The following is a 24,241-nucleotide window of genomic DNA, read 5'->3' on the forward strand; positions in this document are numbered from 1 at the left end:
TAAAAAAAACAAGCACTCTCTAATGCACACAAAGCAGGAACTAGCTCTGGCTGAGGGCACCAGGCCATCATAGGCAACAAATGTTTACACTCTGGAATAGATCTACCATACAAAACCAATTCCGATTTCCCTTTTAATCTACGATGCGTGGGTTTGATGGCTCTAAATTAGCCCAATATGGATTAATATGTCCAGAATTAGATTCCACCATATATCTGATACTGCTGTGAAATCAACCATGCTGATCTGGAATAACTGGGTTTTGGAAAATGAATGAGTGAAGGATTTATGAAACACTGAGATTTAGCGTCTTATGAAAATCTTTTCATTGGCAGTATTGTCCCCTAATAGCTAAGGCAGCAAACTTCCAAGCTAAATGTTACAGCTTCAGATCTTACCTCTTTGACACTGTACAACCCTAATTAAATCTGCCTGATGGAGCCAATGCTGTATGATGTTTTAACAGGTAGAGCATGTCCAGCTGCCATTCCGACCCTTTTATTTTCAATTCTGCTGTGATATGTAACACACAAGACATCAAACAAATGACATTCTCTTCTGTTTGCTAGATCCAAAACACCCATGTTCTTTATTCCCCAATGTTGCATTATATGCATTTTACTTCTGGATGAGCACTCATTGGTTGTTAGCTCTCATGCAAGCAAAGCCTGCCCCTATGACTATAGATAAAATAAAACCTGATTTTGTCAGAGCAAGTTGGAGTCATTCACTGGGTACGTCAGAATAGACTATTGTCCTTCAAGGGAGCACTGTCATCTACCTCACTAAGAGTATGTAAATGAATACTACAATTGAAAATCGATAGATAATTTGCTCGATTGGCCATTATTTGACAGTGGCATCTTTCTAGCCACCAAGATGCAAATCAAAATAGTGAAATAATCTTAAAATTGTTCACTGATCTGCTAAGAATTGTAGAACTCTTTTAAGCCCATGTCTCCAAGCTATTTCTGCAGCTCCAGAATACTGACATTGGATGCTGGAAGGAGGATTTAAGTGAAACGGGGTCTTAACAATGTAATTTTTTCGATTTGACAATGATGCTGCTGATGGCTTCCTCTAAAGGATATTCAGAAACATTTCAATTTTCATCTAACCACTTTCTCCATTCAATTATTTTACCTTGAAATTTTGTTAGCTGTTTAAGTTGTAATGTTTGCTTTAGGGTTGTTCGATAAAACAGAAGTCTGATTTCATTCTTGGAAATTAGCTCAGCAGTCTGATTAGACACAGGAGGACTATGGTTAACATATTTTATGTTTTACTAAGACAGTATATGGCTGGTGTTGACATGACAAAAGTCTATTTTTAATACATTTTTAACTGATTTATGTGACTTTGGAAAGGACTATGACAAATATCTATCAGTTTGTGTATTGTTCCACTTGAGGAAATAACAAGGTAGGCCTGCTCTATTTAAATGTTAAAGATGCTTTTACATTTAAACTACTGGCAACTTTAGGTTAATCTGAACACGACTTGATTCATCTTATTCCCAGCTACAAACCTGTTTATTAGATGTAAACTTGTTGTTACCAGAATAGTGAGGGAGTGGAGCCTGGAGGCTGAATGTCTCCTTCGAAATAACAGACTGGAAAATGATGTGCAAGTCATATGGGGACGATATTGAGGGACTCAGTGACTGCTTCACAGACTATATTAACTTCTGTGTCAACAAAGTGGTACCCACAAATACAGCGAGTTACTTTCTAAATAATAGGCCTTGGACTACTAAGGAGCTAAAAGGTCAACTGAATGAGAAAAAGAGAAGAGCGTTCAAATGTGGTGACAAAGAGGATCTGAAGGAAGTACAGTGAGTGCTAAAGAAAAGACAGAGTGAAGGAAAGTAAAACTTACAAAGAAAGCAAACTCACTCAGAATAACATGAAAGTTGTTTGGAATAAAGTGGGTATAATTACTGGATTTATGCAATACGGGGTTCATGTGCTAGAAGGGGATGTGGACAAAGCTAATGCCTTAATCTCCCAACATAATCCCTACTACATCAACAATTCCTACCACATCAACTGGAAGAGCCAGTGACAAGTCCATCTCTGAGTGTGGACTGTCCATAACTGAAGACCAACTGTGGGACCAGCTGGAGTCAGTCCTTGAGCTGTTAAGGTTCATGCTTACCAATTCAATGATGTCCTCTGTTAATTGTTCAGTCTGTACCTAAGGCTCCAGAAAGTGCCACTGCTGTGGAAAACATCCTACCTTATTCCTGTTCCAAAGAAGGCAGAGGCCTCTGCACCTAATGACTACTAACTAGTGGCAGTTATGTCTCACATGAATCCCTTTGAGAGATTAGTCCTGGACTGTATGAGTACTTTTGTGGTAGACCCACCTGGACCCACTGAAGTTTGCCTATCCGACAAAAATTAGAGTGGAGGATACAATTATCTATTTGCTCCACAAGGCTTATTCTCACCTGAACTAAGCCGGCAGCACTGTGAGGATTATATTTTTTGATTTCTTCAATGCCATCAACACCATCCAACCATCCTTGTTAAGAGGTAAGCTCAGAGATACAATATGCCAGGGGCCTATGGTGTCTTGTATAATCGACTATCTATTGGGCAGACCACAATTTGTGAGACTCAAGTACTGAGTTTCTAATATAGATGTGAACAACACCAGAGCACCACAAGGAACAGTCCAGTCTGCTTTTCTCTTCATTCTGTACACCACAGACTATAAATATAACAGCGGGACATGTCACGTAGAGGCATTCTCAGATGAGTCTGTACTTATGGTGTTTGTTGATGAGGGAAATGAGACAGAGGAGAAGAGTCAGGTGGAGAACTTTGATTCTTGGTGCAAAGAGAATTGTCTGCATCTTAACATCAGCAAACCATGGAACTGCTTATTGTCTTTCACCACACCAAAGAGTCTCTACATCCGGTCACTATTCAGGGAGTGAATGTAGAGGTGGCCCATTCCTATGAGTACTTGGGGGTTTACATCAATTACAACTTGGACTGGTTTTAGAACACAGAGTAATTATAAAAGAAAGGGCAGATCAGACTCTTCTTCGTTTTGAGACTGTGTTCCTGTAATGTGCGAGGTAACATCCTTCACATCTTCTACAACTCTGTGATGGCTGGTGTGGTGTGCAAGACTGGTACCATCACTGCAAGAGAGGCCCACCGACTCAAAAAGCTAATTTAAAGGGTAGGGTTAGTTATGGGATGTACTCTGGACCCCCTGGAGATAGTAGTGGAGGAGAGAATAAAGATAAAACTGAGTGTCTTTATGAACAATTCTACACACCATCTGTCTGACACATCAACACTAAAGGCTTTCAGCCAACAAATCATTCAGCAGAAGTGCGTCAAAAAACACTAAGGGGGCTCCTTATTACCAACAGCAATACATCTGTATAATGTTATGACTGTACCAAGTCTGAACGTTTCTTTCTTTTTAATTTTCTTCCTTTTTAGTCATTCTGGTGTGTGCTCAGACGATAGTGTGTGTGTACAAGTATTCATTTATGTATGTATGTATTTTTAAACAACTGCTGTAAAACAAACAATTTTCTCCCTGGAGACAGCTAAACCTCTTCCATTATATATCAAAAGAAGTACAAAAAAGCACATGTCTATGAAGATATCATTTAAATTACACTACATGCCTGTGTATTGTACAACAGTGTGCCTGCTTGGACAAACAGAAGCCAGAAATAAAACTCTAAATGAAGAGTTCAACTGCAAAGCACAATAAATGCCAAATTCTAAATTCTAGAGCAGCTGGTGCAGAAAAATCACCATTTGAGAGTCTTGTGCCATAGAGAAATAATATTTTTGAAGAATATAACAGACTGTATTTTACTATCCAGCATACTTAGATGTACATTTTAAAATACAATAAATGGTATTCATAGTGCAATCTGCTATAAATACTTTCATCCACAGAGCACCTTTGAAACATCCAACATGACTGGATGAACTTTCACTGTTAGTGGTGTTAGCTGAGTGCTTCATTTACTTAGTTAAGTTAGTTAGTTATTTAGTTATTACTTTCTACCAATTTAATATAATAGTTTCTCTTGTCAGTCATCATTTCTCACACATCACTACTCCCTTGTGGCTCATTACTTCCAGATTTTATTTCATACACTGTATATGCATATGTTTAATATTGAATCTTTATTGAATTGACTGTAATAGACTTGAGATGTGTTTAAATCACTTAATTTACCTGGTACAAATTAAGTAAACAGATTAAAAATCCAGGAGTTTGTGACTGTGTATGCAGTACGGCACAGTGATTCCAAAAAGCATTTAGACCTCTTCATTTTTTTCACATTTTGTTATGTTGCAGCATTTTCATAAAATCGTTTAAATTATTTTTTTCACTCATCAAGCAGCACTCAATGCCCCCGAAATGACAAATCAAAAATATTTGATTTTTTTGTAAATTCATTAAAATTAAAAAGCTGAAATATCCCAATGACACAAGTATTCAGGCCCTTTGCTATAACATTGTCTCAGGTGTATTCCTTTCTATTGATCATCATTGAGACGTATCAACACCTTCTTAGGAGTCCACCTCTGGTCAGTTCAATTGATTGGATATGATTAGGAAAGGAACACGCCTGTCTATAGAAGTCCCCCATTGTTGAAAATGTGCATCAGAGCAAGGAATAGCCCATCAAATTTGGAAACAGAATTGAGTCGAGGCACAGATCAGGGGAAAGCTACAAAAAATCCACCCACATTGAAGGTTCTCAAGAGCACAGTGGCCTCAATAGTTCTTAAATGGAAAAGTTCTGGGACAACCATGACTCTTCCTAGAGCTGGCTATACAAACCTAGGACTCCAGAAAGAGAGGTGATAAGGTGGTCATTCTGGCTGAGCTCCAGAGAACCTGTTTGGAGTTGGAAAAAGCTACCATAAAGATAACCACCACCGAGACACTTCACTGATCTTGGCTTTATATCAGAGTGCCAAATGACACATTAAAGACCACTTTGAGTGTGCAAAAAGGCACCTAAAGGACTCTCAGACTATAAGAAACAATATTCTCTGGTCTGATGAAAACAAGATTGAACTGTTTAGCTTCAGTTCTAAGGGTCATGTCTGGAGGAAACTAGGCACCACTCATCACTTGTGCACTATCATTCCAATATTGAAGCATAAAGCTCGCAGCATCATGCACGTGCTGTTCTTTATTAGAAGAAACTTGGAGACTAGTCAGGGTTGAGGGAAAGCTGAACACAGCAACGTACAGAGATATCCATAATGAAAACTTGCTGGAGAGCACTCTGGACCTCAGACTGGGCCAAAGGTTCAGCTTCCAACAAGACAATGGCCCCTAAGCACAAAGCAAAAACAACACAAGTGTAGCTTGGGGAAAACGTTGTGAATGTCCTTGAGTTGCCCAGCCAGAGCCTTGAACCCAATCAAAAATCTCTGGAGAGATATGAAAATAGCTGTCCACCAACAGTCTCCAACCAATAGAGCTTAAAAGAATCCATGGAGAAGAATATCAGAAACTCCCTAAATTCAATGCAAAGCTTGTCGTGTCAGATACAAGTTGACTCCTGGCTGTAATTATCACCAAAGCGGCTGCAGTTAAATACTTAATAAAGAGTCTAAATACTTGTGTCAGCATGTAACATTTTAATTTTTAATACATTTGGAAAAATGTCTGAAGTCCTGTTTTCACTTTGTCATGCTGGAGGATTAGATGTTATTTGAAAAGAGAAAAACAAATTTAAATTATTTTAGTGCAAAGCTGCAGCATTACAAAAAGTGTAAAAACTGAAGATGTCTGAATATTTTCTGAAGGCACTGTAATGGCATCTCAGTATACAGGCCATGTATTGTTAAGAATGACTTATGTCCTAAATAACCTTTAATACGATCTTTTGTTGAAACTATTTGACATCTTCGTCACATTGTTTGTTTTCTTTTTCTTAAAATAGTGTTGTTCTCAGTTGTGCATCTTGTTGGCCTTTTGCTTCCCGGTTACTCTGTGTTGCTGCTTTAAAGATGTACTTATTATTCCTTTTATTATTACTCTAACTTTATTTTAATTTACTTGTACCTTATTGTAATTTAGAAAAGTGACTTTATTTTATTTTTTCAAATAATTTATCTGTGTTCATTCCTTATTTGGAAATGTGTTTTCTGAAAAATCTTAAATGTGTCTTCTTTAAAAACTTAAATCACTTTTTGCTGAAAAATAACGTTTAATTTTTATTTTTGAAAATGGAATATTTCAAGGTGGATTTAATAATAGTGAGGCGATATATTGTGAGTATTTTCTGTTGTATTTGGTCAAAACTGATTGGTTTTCAGTTAAAGTACCCTAATAACATTTACTTGCCATTAATGTGTACTCATAATTACGACTTACTTTATTGTTTGGTACATATATAGATGTGTCAGATCAAGATATGTGATCTTTTCTTTTGATCTTTTTTTTTTTTTTTACCTTTTTGTTATTTACCTGTTATTATAACTTGTTGAATAATTGACTCATGAAATCCTTCCTGTGCCACTTCACAAAAAAATATGTCATCCTTATTATCAGTTTTCAGCAAGTAAAACTCTCTTGTAATAAAGGTGCCATCATTTTTCCACTCTGCCTTTGCCTGTACCTCGCCATTCTTCTTCCAGGTCACATTTACATCATCCGGGAAATGGCCATCCACAATGCAAGCGACCGTCTCTTCCTTGCCTGTTTCTACAGCTGTAGGAGTGATGGTCACATTAGGACGTTCTGATGGGTAAACAAAGGAACAACAGTAAATCTCAGTACCTTACTTATTCTTCCCCAACTCATTTATTTGCTTAAGCAACTTTTCAGATTTTAGGGTTAGAAAACTACGTCTAGCACACTAGCAACAAAATATGCTTATTTTGCAAAATGCCAAATTAGAAAATTTGGAAATTACATGATTAAAAACAAGGCCAATGTGAAGCCAACAACACAGCATTGGCAGAGATACACCCGTTTATTCTTAAATACTGGTCTGTGTTATTTGGACAAATGGTAGGTTTAGCCTCAGACGTCACATGACGTTGTATCATGCCTGTATCATGTTTATCACTTAATCCAGGCCTACTGAAGCACAAAACAGTTCATAAGCAATGGGATATCAATGAACTCAATAACATGACTTTGATAATGGAATGATAAATGGACACTTTTTGTTAAAGCCAAATGATACAAAGCCACACTTCAGTAGAAACACACAAAATGCCTTGTCAGCATGTAACTAAGAAACCAAGCAGATAGAAAAGCAATGTGAAAATATTTGTACTCTTGCCCTATTGCCTTTATTGGTACAATCTTTAACCAATGAATCAGCTCATATCGCTTAGTGCCATTGAGTTACACACAGCACAGACAATACACTGTACTGAGAAAAATTTCTGTACAAAGCAGTCACACAATTACTCAACCTAGTAACAGAAAGAATACAAGAAGAAAAGTTATACAAGTATGGCGTTCACTTCACTGTGAGTTCAGCAAAACCACAGAAATGTTAGAGAACTTCCCAAAATTTGGCAAACTGCACTGAAGTCAATGAGGAAAGTGGAACTGGACTAATTTTGAGTTGATTATAATAGTGCAGTGATCTTTTGATTGCCCCTGAGTGCTAAGGAAGTGTCTGCCAACTTTGCAGGGCCGATGATTGTGGTCAAAAGTGAACTGTGAGGCAGCAGTGATAACCACACTACCATCGTGTCTCAAACATCAAAAAATGCAGAGGGAATGATAACCAGAAGCAAAATACATCAAATGACCACCAATAACATACATCATTGCAATCACAAAGTTACAATCTGCAGGGCACACATTGATTATGCCTGAAGTCATTACTCCTCGCAGCTGGAATGTCTTTTTTATTTCAGATCTATCTGTGCAGATGCTTCACAATTTTTTCTTCCATCAAGAAGTCAGAAATGCCTTGTAAATAGTAAAAAATATTTTATTACTATTATTATTTATCAGAGCATTTCATGTGTTTTGTTAGTCAGGGAGGGCAAGGACTCTTTTAAGGCTTATTTTGACTTGCAGCTGTGGCTAATTATTCATGTATTCAGACAGCCTGCAGAAGTAGCCATGTAGCAATGCAGGCAAGTAAGTCAGTACTCATAATATTCTCATTATAGTATGATAATGTACCCTCCAAAGAAAATACTGCAGGTTTTTTTTTTTGGTAAATGAGTGTAGGTGGAAAAATGGCTGGAGTACCGATCACGTAGTGGCATCACTTGAGTGCGAAGCAGATCGGGCAGCATTGTAAAATGTGAGTTAGGGAATGCTTACCTATGCATACATGAACATTTTGCGAATGACTGCTACAGCTCTGTGATGTCATGCTGGCTTTACAAAGCATCATGGAGCGCTGAGAAAACAAAATGTTTCTCTAAGTCAGCCACATAGTGGAATTCTAATATTACATCACCACAAAGTTTCACTCTCTTAAAGCCTGCCTTTAAGAGAGTGAAACTTGGTGGAGACATAATCCTTAGAGCAGTGTTTCCCAGACTCGGTCCTGGCGACCCCCTGTGGCTGCAGGTTTTTGTTCCAACCAGCTTCTGTTTTTAATTGAACTCCTGGGCTAATTAAGTGAATTGATATTTCCCAAGTTCTGTGTTTAGAGAACAATATAGAAATTAGAAAACTAAGTTTGCTAAAATATATCTATACTAATAAAAGGCAAAGCCCTCACTGACTGACTGACTGACTGACTCACTCACTTACTCACTCACTCACTCACTCACTCATCACTAATTCTCCAACTTCCCGTGTAGGTAGAAGACTGAAATTTGGCAGGCTTATTCCTTACAGCTTACTTACAAAAGTTAAGCAGGTTTCATTTCGAAATTCTACATGTAACGGTCATAACGGTCGATAACGGTTGACAACGTCCGCCATGTTGAACTTTCTTATTTATGGCCCCATCTTCACGAAATTTGGTAGGCGGCTTCCTCGCTAACCAAAACCGATGTACGTACTTATTTTGATGGTATGACGCCACTGTCGGCCACCATATTGAACTTTCCAACGTTACTAATTCTCCAACTTCCCGCATACGTAGAAGGCTGAAATTTGGTAGGCTCATTCCTTACAGCTTACTTACAAAAGTTAAGCAGGTTTCATTTTGAAATTGTACGTGTAACGGTCATAATGGTCAACAACGTCACCAATGTTGAACTTTCATATTCATGGGCCCATCTTCACAAAATTTGGTAGGTGGCTTCCCTGCGCTAACCAAAACTGATGTACGTACTTATTTCAGTGGTATGATGCCACTGTCGGCCATATTGAAGTTTACAATGTCACTAATTCCCCAACTTCCCGTGTAGGTAGAAGGCTGAAATTTGGCAGGCTCATTCCTTACAGCTTACTTACAAAAGTTAAGCAGGTTTCATTTCGAAATTCTACGCGTAACGGTCATAACGGTCAACAACGTCCTCCATGTTGAACTTTCTTATTTATGGCCCCATCTTCACGAAATTTGCTAGGCTTCCCTGCGCTAACCAAAACCAATGACGTACTTATTTCGGTGGTATGACGCCACTTTTAGCCACCATATTCAACTTTCCAACGTCACTAATTCTCCAACTTCCCGTGTAAGTAGAAGGCTGAAATTTGGTACTTATTTCGGTGGTATGATGCCACTTTCGGCCGCCATATTGAACTTTTCAACAGTCTTTGTTACTTATGGGCCCATCTTCAAGAAATTTGATACGCGAGTTCCCAACGCTAACTGAATCCTACTTACGTACATATATACGTTCATAGCCTGCAGCTCGGTCACTGTGTGAGGCGGCGTTGTTGGCTGCCTGCCTATATAAGGCCGTTCGTCGCTCCAGTCTCTAGATTCCCTTCCTTGCTTCGCCACGGGATTCACGTCTCCCTGCTGATAACTACAGCCTTTTTATTTAATCCACGGCTTCTCCTCTGTTTTATTGTTCATTTATTTCAATTATAGTTATTGTGTAGGTATTTTAGACTTACTTTACATTGTTCAGGTACCCATTTCCTTTATCATTCCAACCGTACCCCCATTAACATGTCTATCGAGGTGATCACTATCGATCAAAGAACTGTCACTTACCGAGTGGTTTCCATGCCCGGAGATACCACCTACTTTTTCCATTCTCTTTGTTACATATTGCACGGCCATATCAGGCTCACTCTTGATATCCGGAGGAACTTTGTGTCTTATGTATTGAATGACTGGACAGGTTCAAGGTGTGGACTGATGACGGTACAGGAGATAATTAGACTACACAGGAGCACTATAAGAGTGAAATGCTAAGCCCTTCACCTATGGTTCTGCATGTGAGTTGATGGCTGCCACTGAATTGTTCGGTTGTCGCTTTCAAGTGTACCGAAATGGCCAAATATTTTACATCTTTGGACAACCGCCAATGCCTCTTAAACATCTTAGATTCACAGGTGACGATTTCAGTAGTGGACACTTTAATGTTTATGAATGTTTAAACTCTCAAAAGCTGGATGTGATTTTATCACTGAAACCGGTTGTGTGCTTACAACGCTTGACAGATGCTGAATGTCACTTCAACACAACAAATCCTGCAAATACTGTTGTAATTGAAACAAACCATGAAACTCAAACCGATTATGACAGCAGCAATCCAAGCTGTAAGATTTGAGACAAGATTACTGTTCACATGGCCAACTGTAAGTTGCATGCTTAAGAGTAAGCTCAGCGCACAGCTTGGTCATATTACAACCGGAGGGCCGAACTCACAATTTGGTATACAAAGAGATCCTTAACAAATAATTATTGGCATATTTTCCCTCAGTTTGAAAAGATTTAAATTTCTTCTTAATAAAACTTTTAAGGCAGTACTTTGCCACTGCGAAGCGCGGGTATTTTGCTAGTATATATATATAAATTAAAATGTACCAAGCAGTAATATAGGAATAATGTATTTTTTTCTTTTTAACAGTTCTTTCATCTTGATTTTCATTCTACTTTTCAAGATGTTCTAATTGTTTAATTAATCCATTATTTACTAATTAGTGCTAAAGTAGTTGCAGCCTTTGATTATTCCATGTTGTTTGCCTGGGTGTCTGATCTGCTCCTTTTAAATTGTCATTAATAAGATATAATGAAGGGGGAAAAACTGCATAGAGAAAGGGCAAAGTATAATGAAATCAACAAAGGAGAGTTAAGCATTTAAATCTATAACAAAATCAGAAATATTTATAAATGTCTTATAAATGTAAAAATCATGCTGCTATGCTTTTCTGAATGTCAAATAAAAGAAAAGAAAATACCAGCTAATTAAATGAAATCAGTGTTACCAGGTGTTGTCACTGATTAGGAATCTGGTTGGAACAAAAACCTACAGCCACAGGGGTCCTCCAGGACCGAGTTTGGGAAACACTGCCTTAGAGCTATATTATGCACTTTTGAAGCAACAACTAGAATCCCAAGTGAGAATGCATGAATAGCATGGAAGTTAACTGAATGATCTACACTGTTTTGTTACTGACTGCCACTGTGCAAAGTCAGTCAGTCATCGTCCAACACATTATCTATCCTAACACAGGGTCATGGGGGGTCTCCTGGAGCCAGTCCCAGCCAGCACAGGGTGCAAGGCAGAAACAAATCCCCGGGCAGGGTGCCAGCCAACCGCAGGGCACACACATCAGGGACAATTTAGGATTGCCAATACACCTAACCTTCATGTCTTTGGACTGTGGGAAGAAACCAGAGCATCTGGAGGAGACCTACACAGACACAGGGAAAACATGCAAACTCCATGCAGAGAAGACCCGGGAAGTGAACCCAGGTCTCTTAACTTCAAGGCAGCAGCGCAACCCACTGCGCCAGTGTCATATCTTATTCAGAAAAGACTTGTTTTACTTTCAATAAAGTTTTATGATGGGTTTTGTTGGTTTAATTAGTTAAGGGTTTCTGGATGTATTACGAAAGCCTGAAGAAAGTATGATTAAAAGCACTTGTTTTGTTTAATGCAGAAATTTATTTTATATAATACTAAATTTTATATGTTTCCATCCATCATCAAGAATACCTCTCTATCAACTTCTCTGTTCTCATAAGTCGAAAATTTGTTTTTTACGAGTATGATTGGATTCCATTATTGTGTTAATTTCTTGATGGGTTGGAATCATGTATGCTGTTGTATTGCTACTTTCCTCATGTATATCTTCTCTTGGACCTCTCTTCTCTTACCTTGACTCCTGTCCTGCAATGGTTATTATGTCTGGGTACCATCTCCATTAAACTAATCTAAGCCTCTCATTTTAAATCTCCTGACTCACTCTTTGTAAACTTCTGGAAATCCCCTTTCTTTTATCTAACCTTGTAAACATTTAGTGGTATGTATCAATCATCTGCCTCCAATATAAAGAGTGGCAAGCAGTTGTCTATTTAGTTCAGAGAGGACTGAAAAGGGTTCTGCACCATGCCACTAATCTTAATCCTTAATTTTCTTCTATTCTTATTCCTTTTCTTCTCTGAAGCTCACTGAGTCTGTATGGACTCTGTCATTGGTGTGCGTAGGCATAAATTGTTTTAATCCAATGTGGAACACTTTTATATGATCATTTTGGGACCGTGGATGTGGGGTTGTTTGTTCCATTCTATGTTTACAGTATGTTTTGTGTTTTCAACAATTGTTAAATGTGCTTTTTTGTGCTTATTGAACTTAAAAAATTATTTCACAAAAAAAGGGTTTGACAACACTTTACACCCTTTTTAGATCCAGATTCAGACTTTGGATAAATGCAGCTACACACCCATTTCACAGGAGAGGATGTGGATGAAAATACACAGGCAAAAGGAGAATAAAACAACAACATAGTCTAAGACAGAAGCTGGAATCCAGCAAGACAATGAAACTACTTTCTAAATTAGAGGTGTTGAAAGTGTTGTATCTTCTTGGTGCAAACCTTACACACTAATAATGTGTGTCCCAGCCTGATGGGAATTGTAGTCCCTACATCAACACAATTTTGTGTATTGTCCCCCTCCATTAAAATCCCTCTCCCTGATATGCTAAACATCCTATATTTTAAGATGGACCAGCAGCAACACAAATGCAAATTTTGCAAAAATCGGTTTAGTTGTTTTACACGATTATGAAGCAAACAGACAAACCCACAGATTACAATTTCATTTATATAGATAATGGTCTTTGATTGCTAAAAATTGCTGTTCCAGAAATGTTATTACATCATAGCTGTGTGTATCTTTTGTTAATGGGAATTTCCATTTTGTGCTGTGTAATCATGAGATCAACCATGTTGTTTATGGCAATGATGTTCATTACCAAGTGTTTCTTGGAGGGTGACATCATTGTATTGATCGTAACGTGCTTAGGAAGGTGTTCAAACTTTAAAATATTTAAAGGAAACTCCTCAAAATGAGATAAATTACAGTATTTTTAGAACCCGCTTCCAACCACCATCACTATCTGAAAATCAATGGAGTCAGAAAAGGTTCCTGAAGAACCTCACCTTCACCTGAAAACTTTTACTACTCCCATCTGTTTTTCTGATCAATGTTTATATTCCTCATACAGTAACACCAATAATTTGAAACTAAAATATTATTCTTTCTGACCAACTAAATGGTGAAACTTGTTTTAATCCAAACTATTTGACCTTTAATGTCAGCAAGGTGTAGTAAATAATATGAATATTTGACAGCTCTGCAGAATTTTGTCATTTTCATATTACAGTTTCACAGTACCAAACATTTTGAAGAAGTGGTACATGTTATTGTATCATACCTGAATAATTACCATAATATAAAAAGGATACTTACTGTAAAACTGCAGTTGAAATGTGAATATCAATGGCTCATTCTGAGACTCATGTTGTGCTTGACAGGAGAAATTCACACCAGCATCACTGCTTTGTGTCTTGTATGTTAAATAGCTCACTAAACTGAAGGTGCCATCTGCTTTTTCTTCTGGCGCAAGGCTCGTCTCTTGTTTGATCCTTTCTGAATCTCTGAACCATGCAATATTAATACTGCTGGGGTAAAAACCATCTGCAGTGCAAGGCAGGGTATTTTCCATGTTCATCTTAGCCAGGTTACTTCTCACAGAAATTCTAGGAGTTGCTAAAAATGAAATAGAGAAATTAAATGTGTCAATCTAATATAAAAATCAAAATGTTCAGATATCTTCAAAGCTGTGCTCTAGATTTATAAAGATTTATAAACTGTAAATTACAGTCAGTAGGCCAGGCACCGCAGACCTTCAGATAACAGCCTTCTTGCAATTTCAAGGCCCTCATCATTTTGGATTTATATTGCCTTGCAAAAGTATTCAAACCCTTAACCAATTCTGTAATTCTAATGAAAAATAAAATTCTACACTGGAATTGTAGGCTAGATCTGTCCTATGGCTAAATATGGATTCGCCAAATGGAATCTATTGAAAAAATAGTGAAAATTATTTCCATGCTATGACCATATCATTTAGGTTGGTATCAGTTGGCTTCATCCAAATAAACACCGTTTATTGTTTTTTAAGGTGTAAGTGGAGAAAGCCCATGAAGATATGGAGAGAACATGTAAACTTTGAACTGAAGCCATCCCAAATAAAAAATAAACTATAGCATAACAGCTATGAATTAACAATGCACAGAGTATAGACTCCTCCTTGAACCGTCACCTTATCGTGGTGGAGGGGTTTGCGTGTCCCAATGATCCTAGGAGCTATGTTGTCCGGGGCTTTATGCCTGGTAGAACCACCAAGGCAAACTGGTCCTAGGTGAGGGATGAGACAAAAGCGGTTCAATAAACCTCCAATGAAAATAAAACTGTGGACGCGTTTTCCCTTGCCGGACGCTGGTCACGGGCCCCCTCTGGAGCCAGGCCTGGAGGTGGGGCTCGATGGCGGCGCCTGGTGGCGGGCCTGCACCCATGGGGCTCGGCGGGCACAGCCGAAGAGGTAACGTGGGGCCTCCTCCCCATGGGCTCACCACCTATGGGAGGGGCCAAGGAGGTTGGGTGCAATGTGAGTTGGGTGGTGGCGAGGCGGGACCTTGGCGGTCTGATCCTCGGCTACAGAAACTGGCTCTTGGGGCGTGGAATGTCACCTCTCTGAAGGGAAGGAGCCTGAGCTAGTGCGAGGTCGAGAGGTTCCGGCTAGATATAGTCAGACTCACCTCACGCACAGCTTGGACTCTGGAACCAATCTCCTTGAGAGGGGCTGGACTCTCTACCACTCTGGAGTTGCCCCCGGTGAGAGGCGCCGAGCAGGTGTGGGCATACTTATTGCCCCGACTGGAGCCTGTGCATTGGGGTTTACCCGGTGGGCGAGAGGGTGGCCTCCCTCCGCCGGGTGGGGAAGGGTCCTGACTGTTGTTTGTGCGTATGCGCGAACAGCAGTTTGGAGTATCCACCCTTTTGGAGTCTCTGGAGGGTTGCTAGAGGGCATACCTTCTGGGGATTCCCTCGTTTTGCTGGGAGACTTCAATGCTCACGTGGGCAATGACAGTGAGACCTGGAAGGGCGGGATTGGGAGGAATGGCCCCGATCTGAACCCGAGGGTGTTTTGTTATTGGACTTCTGTGCTCGTCACGGATTGTCCATAACGAACACCATGTTCAAGCATAAGGGGGTTCATATGTGCACTTGGCACCAGGACACCCTAGGCCTCAGGTCGATGATCGACTTTGTGGTCGTGTCGTGGACTTGCGGCCATATGTCTTGGACACTTTCGGGTGAAGAGAGGGGCGAGCTGTCAACTGATCACCACCTGGTGGTGAGTTGGCCGATGGTGGGGAAGATGCGGTCAGACCTGGTAGGCCCAAGCGTGTTGTGAGGGTCTGCTGGGAGCGGCTGGCAGAGTCCCCTGTCAGAAGTAGCTTCAACTCCCACCTCCGGCAGAACTTCAACCCGCCCCGAGGGAGGTGGGGACATTGAGTCGAATGGGCCATGTTCCGTGCCTCTATTGTTGAGGCGGCTGACGGAGCTGTGGCGCAAGGTGGTGGTGCCTGTCGTGGCGGCAATCCCGAACCCGTTGGTGGACACGGCGGTGAGGGATGCCGTCAAGCTGAAGAAGGAGTCCTATAGGACTTTTTGTCCTGTGGGTCTCTGGAGGCAGCTGATAGGTACCGGCAGGCCAAGCGGAGCGCGCTTGGTTGTTGCTGAGGCAAAACTTCGGGCATGGGAGGAGTTTGGAGGCCATGGAGAGCGACTTTGGACGGCCGAGGAGATTCTGGTCCACCGTCCGGCGTCTCAGGAGGGGGAAGCAGTGCAGTGTCAACACCGTATATAGTGGGGATGGTGCGCTGCTGACCTCGACTTCGGGCGTTGTGGGTGGTGGGAGGAGTACTTGAAGACCTCCTCAATCCCACTAACATGCCTTCCAATGAGGAAGCAGAGCCTGGGGACTCTGAGGTGGGCTCTCCCATCTCTGGGACTGAAGTCACCGAGGTGGTCAAAAAACTCCTTGGTGGCAGGGCCCGGGGTGGATGAGATCGCCGGAGTTCCTTAAGGCTCTGGATGTTGTAGGACTGTCTTGGTTGACACGTCTCTGCAACATCGCATGGACATCGGGACAGTGCCTCTGGATTGGCAGACCGGGGTGGTGGTCCCCTCTTTAAAAGGGGACGGAGGGTGTGTTCCAACTATAGAGGGATCACACTCCTCAGCCTCCCTGGAAAAGTCTATTCGGGGTTCTGGAGAGGAGGGTCCGTCGGATAGTGAACCTCGGATTCAGGAGGAACAGTGTGGTTTTAGTCCTGGTCGGAACAGTGGACCAGCTCTTCACCCTTAGCAGAGTCCTGGAGGGTGCATGGGAGTTTGCCCGACCGGTCTACATGTGTTTTGTGGACTTGGAAAAGGCATTCGACCGTGTCCCTCGGGAATCCTGTGGGGGTGCTCGGGAGTATGGGGTACGGACCCCTGATAAGAGCTGTTGGTCTCTGTACAACCGGTGTCAGAGCTTGGTCCGCATTGCGGCAGTAAGTCGAGCCCGTTTCCAGTGAGAGTTGGACTCCGCCAGGGCTGCCCTTTGTCACCGATTCTGTTCATAACTTTTATGGACAGAATTTCTAAGCGCAACCAGGGTGTTGAAGGGGTCGGTTTGGTGGACTCAGGATTGGGTCACTGCTTTTTGCAGATGATGTTGTCCTGTTTGCTTCATCAGGCCGTGATCTTCAGCTTTCTCTGGATCGGTTCGCAGCTGAGTGTGAAGCGGCTGGGATGAGAATCAGCACCTCAAATCCGAGCATGGTCCTCAGCGGAAAAGGGTGGAGTGCCCTCTCAGGGTTGGGGGAGAGATCCTGCCCCAAGTGGAGGAGTTCAAGTATCTCGGGGTCTTGTTCACGAGTGAGGGAAGAATGGAGCGTGAGATCGACAGGCGGATCGGTGCGGCATCCGCAGTGATGCGGGCTCTGCATCGGTCTGTCGTGGTGAAAAAGGAGCTGAGCCGTAAGGCAAAGCTCTCAATTTACCAGTCGATCTACCTTCCTACCCTCACCTATGGTCATGAGCTATGGGTAGTGACGAAAGAGCGAGATCCGAATACAAGCGGCTGAAATGAGTTTCCTCCGCAGAGTGTCTGGGCTTTCCCTTAAAGATAGGGTGAGAAGCTCATTCATCCGGGAGGGGCTCAGAGTAGAGCCGCTGCTCCTCCGCATTGAGAGGAGTCAGATGAGGTGGCTCGGGCATCTGATCAGGATGCCTCCTGGACGCCTCCCTGGTGAGGTGTTCGGCACGTCCAACCGGGAGGAGGCCCCGGGGAAGACCCAGGACACGCTGGAGGGACTATGTCTCCCGGCTGGCCTGGGAATGCCTTGGGAAAACTCGCGGAACGCCATTGCTCATGTGCCCACCTCCAACTCATCACTTGAGTCGTTGTCATCTTTGCACAGTCCAGATGCACCTGTGACTCACGTAGACTTTCTGTGTTCCTGCAGGAGCCTCTAAGAAGACGCATGTTTGTCGCGGATGCGAATTGCTGTATGTAGCGTGTAAAACAGTTTGCTATGGTGCACGTGGTCTTGCGTCGTAACCGAAAACTCGGTTTTTAAAGACTGCTTACTTCATTGTGTTTCAACCTCAGTTGTAAAAGATTGTTTTAAGGATCCCATGAGATACCCCTCGCAAACCGTTTTACGCTGCATATTGCGATTCACCTCCGCGAGAAACATGCCTCTATGAACAGTCAACGTGGCTCGGAGGTGCAAGGAGTTGGTGGGTGTGGCTCCTTCCTGCGTGCGCCATAGGTGTCTTACTTGTCCAATTGTATCCGGCTGCTCAGTGAATCCACGCCCCTTCCAGCGTGCTTTCCATGGTTGTCTTGCCTTAGTGAATTATATAATCTATTCTTGCATTTTGCTTTGTAGTTTGTATACCACATGCAATTTCGAAGACGTCATCCACCTGAAGCTAAGCCCATTCGAGCCCATCCTGTATTTGGATGGGAGACCATCTAGAAAAAGCTTGGGTTGCTGCTGTAAGAGATGTTGGGGAATTCAACAGTGGTTGCTTACCCTGGGGAACCCTGGGCATCCTTAGTAAAGACCAGGGTGTATCCCGATGTGCAGGCTAAATTGCCCACCACAGCCTAGTCATTCTGGCCCCCTATTAATCATCCCCTGTCTCTAACTGGTTAACTATCTATCACCCCTTCACCACCTAAAAGCTAATGTGCGGTGTGTGGACTAGAACAAAAAATGGCTGACATTGCATAATCCAGGTGGATGCGGCACATTGGTGGTGGTTGAAGTTGCTGAAGCACTTTGAGTGGTGAGAAAATGTGCTACAAACATGTAAGGAAATATTATTACATTGTACTGTATTCCTGAGGTGGCAATGTGGGCCATCTAGTCCTGTGAAGAGGATTACTTGTGTTCTGTTCTGTATATTTTAATGTATTTACTCCATTTTTGACACCCACTGCCCGCCCAACCTACCTGGAAAGAGGGTCTATCTTGAATTGCCTTTCCCAAGATTTCTTCCATTTTTTTCCATACAAGGGTTTTTTTTGGGGATTTTTTTTCTTGTCTTCTTAGGGAGTAAAGTCTGGCAAGCTGTCAAAACGTAGGGCCTGTTAAAGCCCATTGCAGCACTCCTTGTGTGATTTTGGCCATATAAAAAATAAATTGTTGTTGTTGCTGATATTCCACTGCTAGAAAAAATCCCTTTAGTTTACCTCCCACACCCTGGTAATTCTGCCTCTTCTGGCCACCCAAACTAATAAACCCATAAAACAGTTTGAAGGTTATCTGTTTGGGCCAGTGAGTGATGGAGGCAGACAGTTGTCATTGAAGAGCTCTAAAATCATTATAAAATTATTTTTCTTTTGCCTAACATGGCTTGACAACATTAAATAGGGCTTGTTCATTTCAGACCCCTATATTTTTTCTATGTGATCACACTTACCAAGGCTCACAGTGTAGACATATGACAACTATAAGTTTGTAATCTGCATGGTTCTTTGGCTAAAATATTAGGTAAACAAATACTGATAAATAACAGAACATGTCACTTACCTATAACTTTAAGACTAACATTCTTTTTAATCTGGTGTGGAGAATACACAACGTTACAGGTATATATTCCTTTATCTTTAATGGTAACATTCTTGAGGAGAAGGGAAGCATCTCTGTTCAGGAGGTTACTTTCCAGTAGAACTGCCCTGGAGTTGTTTTTTACATCGTTCTTTTTATACTTTATCAGCTCAGTGCTGTTGTATTCCCAAGTTACAAGGAGGTGAGTGAGATCCACTTGATCTGTGTCCGCCTTGAAAATGCAGGGCAGCAACACGTCACAATGGAGCGAAGCATTTACAGTCACCTCAACCTCTAGGGACCACACATGCATTTTGTTTCGTTCAACTGAAAATAGAAATAAAAAGGTCAAAAGTTAAAAACATTTTAGTGAGCTCCAAGTGGTCTGAGGATAAGAATGGGAGAGAAAATGGGATACTTTTGTAAAATAAAATATATATTTTTTAATAAATCAAAACGTCTCTTTAATTAAGTAAAGTATAAATGCTCCAACTTTCCTTCAGTTGTTCCATTCTCTAAACCCACTTATCTAGAACAGGGATGCAAGAAAGTCAGGTACAAGGAGGGAAGAAATCCCCGGACAGGATGCCAACTCATCTTGGGGTGAACACACACTTAAACACAAACATCAGGTGCCAATTTAGTATTACCAATATACCAAACCTGCATGCTTTTCAAAATAGTTAACCCAATTACTTGACTTAACATTGTGTGTGATGTGTAACAAATTCTTAAATAATACTGCATATCCTGGTGTCGATTGTGTATTCTGTACTCTTAGTTTATTGTATTTTAAGGGAGATTTTTCATCAGCACAAAAAAAAGAGGTTATTTGCGAAGAAAAAAAAAAATGACAGGCAATTCACACACAGTTCGTTAATATTTTACTATCTTATTTTACCATGTCTAAGAACCGCAGTGAAGAGAAAACTGTTATGAAAGCGAGGCGACGGGGCTATCTGGTTAAACGCATTCACCGTTTTCAATTTGATTCGTACTACTGCATATTAACTGTGTGTCTTTTGCTAATTCTTCTTCTTCTAATTCTGTCTTCTTTTCCATCACTTAGTTGGTTATGAACTGCTTTTTGCCCGATTTCGTAGTCTTTGTCTAGAGTACCACTATAGTGGCCCATGTTATCCGAATCAGTGGCGTAGCAATAGGTTGTGCTGATTGTGCAAAGCACATGGACCTATGAGCTTGGGGAGACCACTCGGGGCTGTATAGATTTATTTTTTTATTACTTAACTAAAACAGCGGTTTCACAATCTAGACAGGGACTGGCGGTCAGGGGAGACAGGCTCACTTGTCATCGAGAAAAGTAAAAAAAAAAAAAAACTAATAATGGTAACATAAAATAAATTTGTCCACTGGTCTGTGCTATGAATTTGGATTCTGTATGATTTCAATAATTTTGATCATTTTTATAGTACAAATCGATGAATTGGCCCATTCCCTCACTTTCAGCTGCGCTCTCCGGGGTTGATGTCTGCAATTGCCGCCTTTCTGTCGCTGTCTCTCAGTATATCGCCAATATAAAGTTTGCAGACACGTTTATTGTACACCCTGACTTTCCACAGTCTGGCTACCAGTAGTCAATGCGCAGGCTGCCAATTGAATAGTGAATAAGCTACTCTTTTGGGTTCATATATTTGTAAATCTGATTCTGGAGGAGTCGGTGCCTCACCATGAACCTCACCGCACGTCACTGAGTCTCGATGCAGTTGTTTCAACGTTCAATGTCTTGTTTACCATCAACTCTGACTTCGATGGCTGACGTAGGCCTATGTATGTATGATGTATGCCGCTGCCGATCTCGTTGAACGCTATACTGTTGCACAGACATTTCACGGCGTTTTCCGCTCAATTGTTCTTATTTCGTGCATGTTTTAAATTGATCCTCTCAACCAAGTCGACTGTTTTCGAAGCAGCTGAACTGTTGCTGATAGATCACTGTGTACTGTCGTCTACTTCCAGCTACGTTTGCACGGCTTACATGTTACTGCTGTCTATACCAGTGACTGTCGCTGCGTGTGAACGATCGTTCTCCAAGTTAGACTCATCAAAAATGACCCCAGAAGCATCATAGCAAGAAAAACGTGTTGGCAATTGGCTATACTTTCAATCGAAAACGAGCGTGCCAGACGACTTCAAGCATTGTTGGGGCTTTTGCGCCACAGAAGGCACCCTCTGTGGCAACTCTTAACGGGAGCAGCCGAAAAAAGAAGTTATATTATAAGTAATATGATTTGTGAGTCAGTTTAATTTCTGTAATCTTTAACACCTTAACACATCTGTAATCTGTATTCTTGTGTACTTATGGCTTACTGTGCATTAGTGTCACTACTGTGAGGATATGTGAGCATGACCACTTTATGATGTCCATTTTCTCAGAACTTGTGTAAAACAGGTTGTTGGTGTAGTATATCCTGTCAGCCGGTCTTGTTTTAATTTATTACTAATTGAATTTATTTCATTTTATAGCACAAAACAGTTTCTACTTCCTAGCTTACATCACAATTGAATCACCTTCTTTCACAAAAATGTCTTGGAAAAGTAAGCGGATCCACGTTTTACATATATTTATGTACAACTACTACTACCCACACCTTCAAAATTTAATTGCCGCAATTTCTTTATTTATTTTTTTTTTTATTACAGCGGTTGTAATAAAGCAATTTTAAAAGTTATTATTTCATTTAGAGAGCCGGTTTGTTTGTCACCAGCGTGACACCAATGCCCAGCCGGTCCTTAGGATTTAGCTGCGAATAAATTACAGTAATGCCAGACAGGAGGGGCCCACCTCTGGGCGCTGCATAGGGGCATTCAGCAAGCAAGTTCCGCCATTGATCCCAGTACTTTCACAGCAGCCGAGAGCCTCCGGTTAAGAGAGAATTATGCGAGATTGACACTTACCGTCTCCGATGAGAAAGAGTAAAAACAACAAGGCCATTATAAAGGAAATGACAGAAGAGAAAGTTAACGTCGAAATAGCAAAAAATATTCAAAAAAAAACCTTTCGCTTTCTGTCTTAATGCCGCGCCCATGTAGTGTTTAAAGAGGCGTGTCGATTTAGTCGGTTTTCTAATCTGGGGAAACAACTGTTTGTTACGCTTGGTGCTCCAGAAATGAAAAGTAAAGCAAAGATTGAAAAGGAACCCAAGGTGTCAGTGTCTTTATTCATTCTTTACAAATGTATACTCCCCGCCCCAGAGCCCCCCTTTTTACTTTCTCCTCCACCAGACCGAACTACCGGTAATAAATTTACCTTGTCCAACGAAAAAGCAGTCTGAATTACATACAATAACACAATTACGGTATTTAAATGTATACATTAAATGTATAAAATATATCCCTTACACGTGTAATGTTAACTGGAAATTTTAAAAACTATCAGTATGTATGAGTTTGTCGGTACATGTTCGAAGGGGTTTGAGTCTGGGCTTTTGCTGGACCACTCAAGGACAGTAAGAAACACGTCCTGTCTTATTGTACAGTATACTTCGAGTCATTGTTATGTTGAAAGGTAATTAACTTCCTAGTCTGAGATCATGTGCACCATGGAGCAGATTTTCTTCAAGAGTCTCTCTGTATTTGGAAGTGTTCATCCTTCCCTCAATTCTGACCAGTCTCCCTGTCCCAGACACTGAGAAGCACCCCCATACCATGATAGAGCCACCACCATGATTCACTGTAGGAACGTCACTAAGCTTAGTATATGTAATAAGTAGTGTCTGGTCTTCACCAGGCATAGTGCTTGGAGTACTGACAAAAGAGTTTATAGAATTTTGTCTTACCAGACCAATAAATCTTCTGCCTCTTGCTTGCAGAGTCCTTTAAATGCAAACTCTGAGCGGGATGTCAAATACCTTTTATTAAAGAGTGGCTTCCATCTAGCCACTCTACCATAAAAGACTGACTGAAATTTGTTGTATCGATCAGTACACAAAGAAATCTCCAGGTTGTAGTTTCCAAATTCTTTATTACACAAAATCTCCATCTCACACTGTCTGTCTAGGAACTCTCCTCTCATCCCTCTCCCAGTTCTTTATAAATCATTTTTGCACAGTGTCACGTACTGTCCAAAATTAATAACATTAATAACACAACATAACATCTTCCCCTATCTGAAATATCTAACTCCACCTATAAGGCTTGCTGGCAAAAGGGCAAATAACAACAAAAGAAAACAACAGGGTAATCTGTTTGACTTGTATTATGGTCTCGTCTCATAGTCTTTAAACCACACAGGACGGCGGCATACGCGGCCCCTTCAAGGTGGACTTCCCATTTCCTTCAGGGGCCAACAAAGCAGGTGGTTTCACTGTTGGAATCGGAGGAGGACAGCGCTCAAAGGAGGAATCCCCGTGTGACTCAAGCGGAGCAGCAGGAGGCGCACCATTGGATTGATCCGCGGCTGGTACGTGGTTTACCGAATCTGCACAAGGTGCGCAAGGGGACAATCGCTCCGCATTCCATACTTTATCGTCACCAAGCACGTAGCTACTTTGTCCTATTTTGTCATGTACAGGCATGGGATTACTGTACAGGGTGGGCCATTTATATGGATACACCTTAATAAAATGGGAATGGTTGGTGATATTAACTTCCTGTTTGTGGCACATTAGTATATGTGAGGGGGGGAAACTTTTCAAGATGGGTGGTGACCATGCGGTGGCCATTTTAAAGTCAGCCATTTTGGATCCAACTTTTGTTT

At 41.2% G+C, this 24,241-nt stretch overlaps 1 gene segment (V, D, J or C); it reads right to left on the reverse strand.

Moving 5' to 3' along the window:
- Positions 1-22,520, reverse strand: part of LOC120536688 — a 42,449-nt gene extending 19,929 nt beyond the window's left edge. The window contains 4 exon segments of the C gene segment in view: positions 6,478-6,750; positions 13,817-14,116; positions 19,507-19,851; positions 22,441-22,520. Of these exon segments, the coding sequence occupies positions 6,478-6,750; positions 13,817-14,116; positions 19,507-19,851; positions 22,441-22,477 (955 nt within the window).
- Between the last annotated feature and the right edge of the window lie 1,721 nt (positions 22,521-24,241).

Source organism: Polypterus senegalus, chromosome 10, assembly GCF_016835505.1.
Source record: "Polypterus senegalus isolate Bchr_013 chromosome 10, ASM1683550v1, whole genome shotgun sequence".
Lineage (NCBI taxonomy): Eukaryota > Metazoa > Chordata > Cladistia > Polypteriformes > Polypteridae > Polypterus > Polypterus senegalus.